Here is a 12,541-nt window from a genome sequence, read left to right on the forward strand (position 1 = left end):
CTGTCTGTCTGTCTGTCTGTCTGTCTGTCTGTCTGTCTGTCTGTCTGTCTGTCTGTCTGTCTGTCTGTCTGTCTGTCTGTCTGTCTGTCTGTCTGAGCCTGGTGCCAGTCGGAGCTGGACAGGGCAGGGGGTCAGCAGGGCACTGGGCTGCTTACTGACGTGTAGCACTAGCTACACATAAAGTGAGAGAGGGAGGGAGTGGGAGGGAGGGACACAAAAAGGGAAAAAGAGGTGAAAAAGAGATGAGGGGGAGAGAGAGAGGGTGAGTGGGTAAAGAGAAATAGTATTTATATGGGGGAGAGGGGGATAAATTGTTAATACACTTGTAATTGAATGCAAATTAAAGCAGAATTTTGACCTGCAGCTGTGAAAGCAATCACCACCACTACATGCTGATAAATCACACAGGTAAAGATGCAGATGTGAACAGTTCTTTGCTGTGGAGGCTCCACCTGGGAAATAGGGTGTGAACACAGCCATTGGACTTAACTGGGGCACCAGAGACTCCAAGAATGTACAATATTGTATTATTCCATCTGCAGTTTTCGGCTTCATCCGCTATAGGCTCTGGTCAAAAGTAATGCACTATGTAGGGGATAGGGTTCCATTTGGGACAGAGCCATCTTCTGCATCTCTACCAACGGCAGGTGATGGTAGCCAGTTCACCTAACAGTACTATTGTCAGGCCCGGGATACAAACCACTCACGTACACGTTCCCATGGGATTGAGCTGCACTGTGATTATTGCAGTTGCAACACATTTCAAGGTGTCTTCATTTCTACAGTAAATGTGGAAAGGACTGCCATGGCAAAAGATGAAGAATTTGAGAGGATCGTGAAGCTATGCTACTGTAATATAGATGGCGCCCTCTACCTTTCAAGAGTAGGGGATTGCCATTTTATTAACTAAGATTGGCACAACACACATGCCAGGGCTAGGGGAGGGGAAAAAGGTGTGTACACCCAAACAATATGTAATAAGCATACACACACACAACCACCCCCGCTCCCTCCAAATATCCCCTCCCCCCCACCCCTCCTCCCTTAACCCACACCCAGGATATGACATAAGCTGATAAGAGCAGGCACCGGGGGCAACGTGGGGGCATGATGAGCAGGTCTCTCTCATCACTCTAAAATAAGGCTAAATACAGAGATTACCCCACTGCTGCCACTGCTCCTCCTCCTCAGTCAGTCCTGTGATTATGATGGACTGCGTCCCAAATGGCACCCTATTCCCCATGAAGTGTTCTACTTATGACCAGGTCCCATAGGGCTCAAGTCAAAAGCAGTGCACTTACATGGGGAATAGGGTGCCATTTGGGACGCGGACATGGTGATCGCCACAGATTCACAGACTCTGCTGAATGAGGACAGGAGAGGAGAGAGGCCACAAATTGATGGGATTAATCCACAGAGAGAAAGGGGGGGAGATAGGGAGAGATGGAGAGAGATGGAAAGGGGGTGAAAGATAAGGGAAGGGAGAGAGAGGGAGAGAGAGAGAGAGGGAGAGAGAGAGGGGGAGAGAGAGAGGAAAAGAGAGAGAGGGGAAGAGAGAGAGAGAGAGAGAGAGAGAGAGAGAGAGAGAGAGAGAGAGAGAGAGAGAGAGAGAGAGAAAGAGAACAATGTTTAAAAATCATGCATTTGGTTTGTGTTTATAAACATTTAGGCCTGTACCATGCAGAAAAATCGTTGTTGGTCATGGTCATGGTTGGGTTCAATTCCTTTTCAATTCATGAAATAAACGGAAATTCCAATTCCAATTATCCTCAATGCTTCTGTATGAGAAAAATGTGGAATTGGAATTTCAGTTAACCCCAAACCTGGTGGTGGTACCAACCAGTCTTGTTGCCAATGTAAAAATGGCCTCACAATGATGGATGTGTAGGCATACTACTAAAGTACCTGTATACGACCACTAGATGACACCCATGCATCATATACAGAGTCAGAGCTCAAAGGTGCTGATTTATACACTGAGTGTACAAACATTAAGAACACATTTTACATTTTAGTCCTTTAGCAGACACTCTTATCCAGAGCATACATTTCATTTCATGCATTTAATTTTTTTTTTTTTATATATATATACTGCTCAAAAAAATAAAGGGAACACTTAAACAACACAATGTAACTCCAAGTCAATCGCACTTCTGTGAAATCAAACTGTCCACTTAGGAAGCAACACTGATTGACAATAAATTCCACATGCTCTTGTGCAAATGGAATAGACAACAGGTGGAAATTATAGGCAATTAGCAAGACACCCCCAATAAAGGAGTGGTTCTGCAGGTGGTGACCACAGACCACTTCTCAGTTCCTATGCTTCCTGGCTGATGTTTTGGTCACTTTTGAATCTTGGCGGTGCTTTCACTCTAGAGGTAGCATGAGACGGAGTCTACAACCCACACAAGTGGCTCAGGTAGTGCAGCTCATCCAGGATGGCACATCAATGCGAGCTGTGGCAAGAAGGTTTGCTGTGTCTGTCAGCGTAGTGTCCAGAGCATGGAGGCGCTACCAGGAGACAGGCCAGTACATCAGGAGACGTGGAGGAGGCCGTAGGAGGGCAACAACCCAGCAGCAGGACCGCTACCTCCGCCTTTGTGCAAGGAGGAGCAGGAGGAGCACTGCCAGAGCCCTGCAAAATGACCTCCAGCAGGCCACAAATGTGCATGTGTCTGCTCAAACGGTCAGAAACAGACTCCATGAGGGTGGTATGAGGGCCCGACGTCCACAGGTGGGGGTTGTGCTTACAGCCCAACACCGTGCAGGACGTTTGGCATTTGCCAGAGAACACCAAGATTGGCAAATTCACCACCGGCGCCCTGTGCTCTTCACAGATGAAAGCAGGTTCACACTGAGCACATGTGACAGACGTGACAGAGTCTGGAGACGCCGTGGAGAACGTTCTGCTGCCTGCAACATCCTCCAGCATGACCGGTTTGGCTGTGGGTCAGTCATGGTGTGGGGTGGCATTTCTTTGGGGGGCCACACAGCCCTCCATGTGCTCGCCAGAGGTAGCCTGACTGCCATTAGGTACCGAGGTGAGATTCTCAGACCCCTTGTGAGACCATATGCTGGTGCGGTTGGCCCTGGGTTCCTCCTAATGCAAGACAATGCTAGACCTCATGTGGCTGGAGTGTGTCAGCAGTTCCTGCAAGAGGAAGGCATTGATGCGATGGACTAGCCCGCCCGTTCCCCAGACCTGAATCCAATTGAGCACATCTGGGACATCATGTCTTCTCCATCCACCAACGCCACGTTGCACCACAGACTGTCCAGGTGTTGGCGGATGCTTTAGTCCAGGTCTGGGAGGAGATCCCTCAGGAGACCATCCGCCACCTCATCAGGAGCATGCCCAGGCGTTGTAGGGAGGTCATACAGGCACGTGGAGGCCTCACACACTACTGAGCCTCATTTTGACTTGTTTTAAGGACATTACATCAAAGTTGGATCAGCCTGTAGTGTGGTTTTCCACTTTAATTTTGAGTGTGACTCCAAATCCAGACCTCCATGGGTTGATAAATTGGATTTCCATTGATTATTCTTGTGTGATTTTGTTGTCAGCACATTCAACTATGTAAAGAAAAATGTATTTAATAAGATTATTTCATTCAGATCTAGGATGTGTTATTTTAGTGTTCCCTTAATTTTTTTGAGCAGTGTAATTTTTGTTGTTGTACTGGCCCCCCGTGGGAATCAAACCCACAACCCTGGGGTTGCACACACCATGCTCTACCAACTGAGCCACAGGGAACACCTGCTCTTTCCACGACATAGAATGAACTGGTGAATCCAGGTGAAAGCTATCATCCCTTATTGATGTCACTTGTTAAATCCTCTTTAATCAGTGTAGATGAAGGGGAGGAGACAGGTTAAAGAAGTAATTTTTAAAGAAGTATTTTTAAGCCTTGAGACAATTGAGACATGGATTGTGTATGTGTGCCATTCAGAGGGTGAATGGGCAAGACAAACATTTAAGTGCCTTTGAACGGGGTATGGTAGTAGGTGCCAGGTGCACCGGTTTGTGTCAAGAACTGCAATGCTGCTGGGTTTTTCACACTCTACAGTTTCCGGTGTGTATCAAGAATGGTCCACCACCCAAAGGACATCGAGCCAACTTTATATAACTGTGGGAAGCATTGGAGTCAACATGGGCCAGCATCCCTGTGGAACGGTTTTGACACCTTGTAGACCCCATGCCCTGACGAAATGTGACTGTTCTGAGGGCAAGGGGGGAGGGGCTCTGCAACTCAATATTGGGAAGGTGTTCTTCATGTTTGGTATACTCAGTGAACACCAACTGGCATAATACACTTTAATGCATTTAACCAGCTTCAACCCCTTCTGGGGGAACAGAAACAGAGTCATAGGCTACTAGGGCCATATACAGTTGAAGTCGGAAGTTTACATACACTTAGGTTGGAGTCATTAAAACTCGTTTTTCAACCACTCCACACATTTCTTGTTAACAAACTATAGTTTTGGCAAGTTGGTTAGTACATCTACTTTGTGCATGACACAAGTCATTTTTCCAACAATTGTTTACAGACAGATTATTTCACTTACAATTCACTGTATCACAATTCCAGTGGGTCAGAAGTTTGCATACACTAAGTTGACTGTGCCTTTAAACAGCTTGGAAAATGCCAGTAAATGATGTCATGGCTTTAGAAGCTTCTGATAGGCTAATTGGCATCATTTGAGTCAATTGGAGGTGTACCTGTGGATGTATTTCAAGGCCTACCTTTAAACTCAGTGCCTCTTTGCTTGACATCATGGGAAAATCAAAAGATATCAGCCAAGACCTCAGAAATGTTTTTGTAGACATCCACAAGTCTGGTTCATCCTTGGGAGCAATTTCCAAATGCCTGAAGGTACCACGTTCATCTGTACAAACAATAGTACGCAAGTATAAACACCATGGGACCACGCAGCCATCATACCGCTCAGGAAAGAGACGCGTTCCGTCTCCTAGTGATGAATGTACTTTGGTGCGAAAAGTGCAAATCAATCCCAGAACAACAGCAAAGGACCCTGTGAAGATGTTACAGTTACGTTATGAAACAGTTACAAAAGTATCTATATCCACAGTAAAACGAGTCCTATATCGACATAACCTGAAAGGCCGCTCAATAAGGAAGAAGCCACTGCTCCAAAACCGCCATAAAAAAACCAGACTACGGTTTGCAACTGTACATGGGGACATGTACTTTTTGGAGAAATGTCCTCTGGTCTGATGAAAAAAATAGAACTGTTTGGCCATAATGACCATCAATTTGTTTGGAGGGAAAAGGGGGATGCTTGCAAGCCGAAGAACACCTTCCCAACCGTGAAACACGGGGGTGGCAGCATCATGTTGTGGGGGTGCTTTGCTGCAGGAGGGACTGGTGCACTTCAAAAAATAGATGGCATCATGAGGGAGGAAAATTATGTGGATATTATGAAGCAACATCTCAAGACATCAATCAGGAAGTTAAAGCTTGGTTGCAAATGGTTCATCCAAATGGACAATGACCCCAAGCATACTTCCAAAGTTGTGGAAAATGGCTTAAGGGCAACAAAGTCAAGGTATTGGAGTGGCCATCACAAAGCCCTGACCTCATCCTATAGAAAATTTGTGGGCGGAACTGAAAAAGCGTGTGCGAGCAAGGAGGCCTACAAACCTGACTCGGTTACACCAGCTCTGTCAGGAGGAATGGGCTACCCAAAATTCACCCAACTTATTGTGGGAAGCTTGTGGAAGGCTACCCGAAACGTTTGACCCAAGTTAAACAATTTAAAGCCAATGCTACTAAATACTAATTGAGTGTATGCAAACTTCTGACCCACTGAGAATGTGATGAAAGAAATAAAAGCTTATATAAAGCATTCTCTCTTCTATTATTCTGACATTTCACCTTCTTAAAATAAAGTGGTGATCCTAACTGACCTAAAACAAGGAATTTCTACTAGGATTAAATGTCAGGAATTGTGAAAACTGAGTTTAAATGTATTTGGCTAAGGTGTATGTAAACTTACGACTTCAACTGTATCTTATTTTAGCGTTGGTGATAATGGGTTGTCAGGATAGGTTCTTAACTAGGGGGCCTAGGATCCTAGGAGGGCCTCAGAGAGCTTTCAGGTGGTCCCTCAAAAGCCAGGTAGAAAACTAACAAGTAGAAACTAACAGCAGTAAGGCTGAAATATCTCACATTTGATAGAAGAGTACTGTTTAACAGGTATAACAAAAATGAAAAGCAATGTTAATTTTGATATTTTGAGTCTTGATAACGAATACCTATCACAATTTACTCTTACATAAAAATGTCATCTTTGAAGTAGGGGTTCCCCAGGTTTTTTGAATGCATTTTATGAGGGCCTCGAAACAGAAAAGGTTGAGAACCACCGGCCAAGAGGTTTAAGGTCGAGCTTAAAAATGGAATTATGGGAACCTGAGGGCTACTGGTCTCTGATACCAGGTACCCTCTCCTGCCGTCGTGGACTTGAGCAAGGCACTTAAGTACTGAAACTGCAAGCAGCCACGGAGTAATCCACTTTTGGGCAGCCGCTCCCCCCCCCGACAACCAGCAGAAATAGCCAATGGTGAATTACACCCACAACATTGGTCATACCAGCACCTTAGCCATATATTTAACTTTGCTCCCATCTTGCCCATAACATAGGCTATAACTAATATTCAGCGTCATCTGTTGTAATGGTCACGGTAATGTAATAAAGCAAAAGGAAGGTGTTTGGGACTTACAGGCAGACAGATCCGGAGGATCTACAAAGAGATAGCCAAATAAAAACGCAAGTATTGTAGACCCTTAGACATCCATGGTTATCAAGAGTCGGAGTCATTTCCTTCAGGACATGAATCTATACCAGGACAGATATAGGCCTACCCCAAGTATCTAAAACAAGCGTTCATCGTTTCATTTGATTTGAGTTATTTAGCCAGGATGGTCCACTCAGTAACAATTGCCAATGTTTTCCAGGGAGTCCTGGAGCATAAGAAATGCTCACTAGCGATAAAAGACGACCAAGCTTGATTTCGTTTCATTTCGTTCTTTCCTCATTGAAGAGTATGGATTAACAACATGTCACTTGTTTTCCATACTTAGTGATTCCTGCCTAAACCAGCATCTGGTTCTAGACACACTGCTGTGGACAGGTTTTTTATTTTCCGTTTTTTTTTTGCCACTGGACTCCGAGCCTTGTGGTCTGCAGTACTGCTCTATGTCCTTATCGTCTGGTAGTTCATTGATTGATTGAATGTCTTTGATTGTCCAGAGTCCACTCACCTGGTTTCCCATACAGGCCTGTATCAGTCCCATAATAGAGGGGAAGATTGAAAACCAGCAGTGCTGTGGACCTCAAAGCCTGTATCTGAGAATATTTGACAATAGCTATAAACCAGATCATTTTGGCATTCATATGATTTCCTCTGAAAAGGTTTCATGTCAATATTAGCATAGCACGTCCTGAGTGTCCTGCGTCGATGCTTCTTATTTATGATGCTCTGCGTCATGCTATCATGAAAATCATATCGGCCATGGCTATTACAACACAGCATATACAATAGTATCACATTGAAATGAATAGGGCTATTGTTGCATTGTTTTTTCACTCACTACGCCATGCATGCTGCCACGTACTGGACACCTGGGTCCGTATGTCTCCCTCCCCAATTCAAGATGGACGCCCTGTCCCGGTTCAGAGTTTGGACGGTCACAAAGAATGCGTGGCCATTGAAGATCTTCCTCTTTTCTCAATATATATTCTTCAAATGAGCTACATTGGGGATGAGAAATTAAAGCCACACATCAGTCTCTAAGTGCCCTGTCATAGAGTGACAACGTTGACAGAATGGTCCGACTTATCGCTCTATCTGGGCTCTGTCTTCTTTTGCCCCTCTTTCATTCCACCTTGTCCTCCATCTGCACTCTGGTGAGTCTGTCTGTGTCACCTTGGGCACCACCCATCAGTATCCATTCCCACTAGTCCTGCCAGGCGTGTGGGTATCTCTAAGCTAGGGGGCTCTCTCAGAGCCCAGCCCTGATTATCTTGGTTCAATTGACTCATTTAAGTAATTGTACCTTGGTGGTCTACGTGGTTTACTCTTTGGTTTGGTGTGCAATTAGCATTGATTCTATATTTTATCTGATTTTAAGAAGCAGTGATATATAAAAATCCCTGTTATTTAGCCTAAATGCATAGCTAGGCCTAAATAGATTCATAAATGGGTGTCCATTGTTATGCTGTGATAGAAGTGAAATCGGTCTTCAAAACGACATCAAACGAGAACATTTCCTTCCTTCTCTCTCCGTTTTTTTGTTACTCTCTTTCTCCTTCCATTTTCATTGCCTCTCCTTCTCTTTCTGGCTGTGTGAGCGCGAGCGCAGTGACAGATGGCGAATCCCTCTTCCCTCGGGAATGCAATCTCTGTGAATGCGGGCGCATGTCAATCACCCGCGCTCATGTGATGGCTCTTGCCAATGACGTGCCAGCCATATGGCCTGGCATCATAACTGGTATGTAACCCACCCAGCCCTGGTAGAGGATGCCACACTACTGTCTCTGTGCGTTTGGGGTAGGGATAGCACAGCGAAGAAGCATCAAGCTAGGCTACAGCCGCACCTATTGGAGTGTCCGTGCAGGAGGGGTGTGGACTTGGACTGGCCACCCGGAGATGGTGTAAACAAACGCGCTTTCGCCCCTCACCGAGCTCCAAGACGGCGGTAGGTTTGCACATTTTGGGATGGTCCGAAACGAATTATGGAATTAACACCAACGAGAGAATTTACACAAATGTCGAATGGAACATTTGTTATTTCATAAAATTTATCGTTAGAGAAACAACTGCGTATCTTGGGCATTAATGAAATTATATTGTTCAGCGGTATAAGGCTGCTCTCCTCGTTGTTTTATCTCCTATCAAGTGTGGCAGATCTAATCAAAGATACAATTTAATCCTGCTCCCAGCTCTTTATTGGAGCTATCATTTAATGCGAACACGGGAGGGTTTTGATCCCACAGCGCGGAAGACTGTATGTAATAACCTAGCTAAGCATTTAATAAACTATCAATTCGATATACATTCTCCTAATGATCTACACGCATTATTTTACTCATATCGCAGGCTTATCGATGGAGCTGTGTCGTTTGCTTTGAGAGGGGGTTGGGACACTTTAAAGTCCCTCAAATCTTATCTCCGTTTGAAATGGAGACATTTCGTGACAAAACCTAAATAAAAGGAAATCATGGTGTGTGTGTGTGTGTGTGTGTGTGTGTGTGTGTGTGTGTGTGTGTGTGTGTGTGTGTGTGTGTGTGTGTGTGTGTGTCCATGCAGAGCACTATGGGAGTGATTCTCTATAGAGTTACATGTAGGTTAATTGACAGGTATTGGTTTGCGTTAATTACATTGTACTTATATGATTAGAAAAATAAAACCCCGCACTAACATGCACAGCTGGGCTCATTAGCCTACAAGAGGCATTACGTTTATCTTAACATGATCACAATATTTGGAACTCTAAAAGTGATTTAAGAACTATTTTCTAATATCAATGTTGAATGATTTATCTAAAATAGATTGATAGATTCATGAATTTATTTGGCATGATGTATTGCGGACTTGTAGCCTGTTGTGCCAAGACCAATAGGATAAATCAGTTGAAATGGAAGCTTCCTGTTTCGAAGTAGAATACTTTTCAGTCTATCAATTCATTGAGGAGCATCGTGATTTTTAATTTATTTCGATCAGTAGAAAACCTGTATTCTTACACATAATTAACCTGTTAATTGTAATTAGGCCTAACTCTTAGCGTAGTTTTCCACAGCTGATTTGATCCTCTTTTTCCAAATCCTGATACCCTCCTCCACAAATCTTTTTGAAAACTGAATCTGCTTGATAGTCACATATGCGTGGAAATGGTTCTAATTCAATGCAAATAACAATTAAGTAAAGCGTGAATATTAACAGAAATGTGCGTTTATATATGAGTATATTTGAAAATTCCACAATTTATTCTGCCTGTGTTGGAATGTGGCCAGAAATAGTGGGGGGATGCAGAATGGGGTGAATGGGTCTACCCGAGACCCAATGTGCCCCATGGGACCTTATAATAGGACCAGCACCGCAGAAACATGCTGTGAGAGGGCACGCCAAGGCACGTGCACGGGGAATTGGGGAAGAGCTTTCGTTGGGTCGCGTCTGTCGCCCTTCTATAGCAACAGAAACCCCCCAAATGTGTGAATGTAGGCTACAGCTGTTAGCCTACAACTTTAATTAGCCTACAGGACGTACAAAATTAATTAGGCAACTAAGATTGAAATATTTAATAATAGGTTATTTTTGAGGAGTAATCAAAGTAATTTTACACTTATGAATTAACAAGATGTGTAAAAGTATTGTTTTTATGCAAATACATTGTATTCTTATTATAACATTAGCATATTATATTACAGGCCTATAGAAGTTGGCTCAAGTGCAGACATAGGTCTAAAGGAATTTAGAACTTTGCATTAAACTATTATGGCTTATATGCCTATAAACCTTATTCTCTCACAGTATTTTTACTCAATCATTTACATTTTTTTGTTGCATCTCGTCTGTCAATCAAAATCAATATTTGTATAAACAAAAATCTATATTCGGATAATACATAGCCTGTACACCTATGCACTGTCTGAAACTGCTTCTCTAGGCCTTTAGTTCTCATCTGTCTTGCGATGTTTTCCAGTGCCACCATGTTGACAAGGCTATTCAGCGAGGTTCTGCCGGATGTCCAAAAGCTCTCGGGTTGGGTGGACGACAGCGAGGGCGAGGACTCCAAAACCAAGGAGGACGACCTGGGTCACCTGGAAGACGACGACTTGGATGACGGCGACGCCAGAGAGGGAAGCAGCCGGGATCAGTCCGAGATGGCTGGGGATGACGACGACGACGACGATGACGTCGACGATGAGGACTGCGGGGATGAGAACGAGGGGGGAGACAAACCCAAAAAGCGCGGCCCAAAGAAACGCAAGATGACGCCAGCAAGGATTGAGCGCTCCAAAGTGCGGCGTCAAAAAGCCAATGCACGAGAGAGAACGCGCATGCACGATTTGAACTCTGCACTGGACAATTTGCGTAAAGTAGTCCCATGTTATTCCAAAACGCAAAAACTCTCCAAGATAGAGACGCTGAGACTGGCTAAGAATTACATTTGGGCGCTCGGAGAGATATTGCGCAATGGTAAAAGGCCAGATGTGGTATCCTACGTGCAGACACTGTGCAAGGGCCTATCCCAGCCCACCACGAATCTAGTTGCTGGTTGTCTGCAGCTCAACTCTCGGAACTTCTTGACAGAGCAGTGTCCTGACGGGGCCCGCTTCCATGTCCCCAACTCCTCTTTCTCCGTGCACCCTTACTCCTACCCGTGTCCCCGTCTGTCTAGCCCTCAGTGCCAACCCGGCTCCAGTGGGCATATGAGGACCCATAACTACGGCTACGGCGACGCGGTCTACCCAGGGGCCGTCTCCCCGGAGTACAACAGCCCTGACTACGAGGGCCATCACAGTCCGCCTGTGTGCGTCAACGGCAACTTTTCCGTGAGGCAACAGGAGTCTGTGTCGCCGGATGCAGACAGGAACTATCACTATGCTATGCACTATTCTGGACTGTCTGCATCTCGGGCACCTGCTGCCCACGGCCTAGCGTTCGGCCCCTCAGGAGCGCGCAGCGGTTCCGCGCACTCTGAAAACGTGCCGCCGCCGTTTCATGACGTTCACTTACACCATGACAGGGCGCCCGTGTACGAGGAACTGAACGCCTTCTTTCACAACTGAATCCTCCAAACCCCGAACAAACCTAGCGGACCCCTAAATACCCAAATGACAATCCTAATGTTATAATAGTCTACCCATTTTGACACTGGACGAGGTTTTTTAGAGGATGGGAGATGGGGTGGCAGGAATTGAGAGAAAAAGCCCTATATTGTCAATGTTGGTCCTCTGTTTTATTGATGTCATTCCTGAACTATCATCATGTACATTTTAAGGTGTGTCAGAAATCAATATCTCCAATCAAATGTCGACCTGTATGCAGAATATGAGTGCAATCAAAACAAATGATGTATAGGCCTACATGAACGAAACATGCTATGATGAAAAAAAATAAAACGATATTTTATAACTGTCTGACATGCGGTGATTGACCACAGAAGTTCTTTCTGACTCATAATGGTATCATCTCAAATAAATGATTTGGGGTACACAGGGTATTCCACGTGAGTAGGCTAATTCATAGGAACTGAGTTAATCGAAATATTATTTTAGTGACCACAACCACTTTCTGCAGCAGATTCGTTTCCAAATCCATGATTGAAACGAATAACAATTTATCATTCAACTGACCAAACTTGAAATCCCTGTTTTAGGAATAGGCCTATAGTCTAGCCTTGTCTTCATCTAGTCTTTTTCCATCTGTGTTTTTCCCCCCTCAAGTTTAACGAACGAGAGTTTCGACCAACCCTTCATGTAACGTTATTTAGTTAGACACATTTTTTGTACA

At 44.5% G+C, this 12,541-nt stretch overlaps 1 protein-coding gene across 1 annotated transcript; it reads left to right on the forward strand.

The window, feature by feature from the left end:
• The first annotated feature begins 8,423 nt into the window (after positions 1-8,423).
• Positions 8,424-12,168, forward strand: LOC106579148 (neurogenic differentiation factor 2). The gene is made up of 2 exons (XM_014158749.2): positions 8,424-8,723; positions 10,728-12,168. Exons 1-2 carry the CDS (start codon positions 8,497-8,499, stop codon positions 11,815-11,817), a joined length of 1,317 nt encoding a protein of 438 aa, XP_014014224.1. The 5' UTR covers positions 8,424-8,496; the 3' UTR covers positions 11,818-12,168.
• Positions 12,169-12,541: the final 373 nt, after the last annotated feature.

Source organism: Salmo salar, chromosome ssa19 (genome assembly GCF_905237065.1).
Source record: "Salmo salar chromosome ssa19, Ssal_v3.1, whole genome shotgun sequence".
In the NCBI taxonomy this organism is placed as follows: domain Eukaryota; kingdom Metazoa; phylum Chordata; class Actinopteri; order Salmoniformes; family Salmonidae; genus Salmo; species Salmo salar.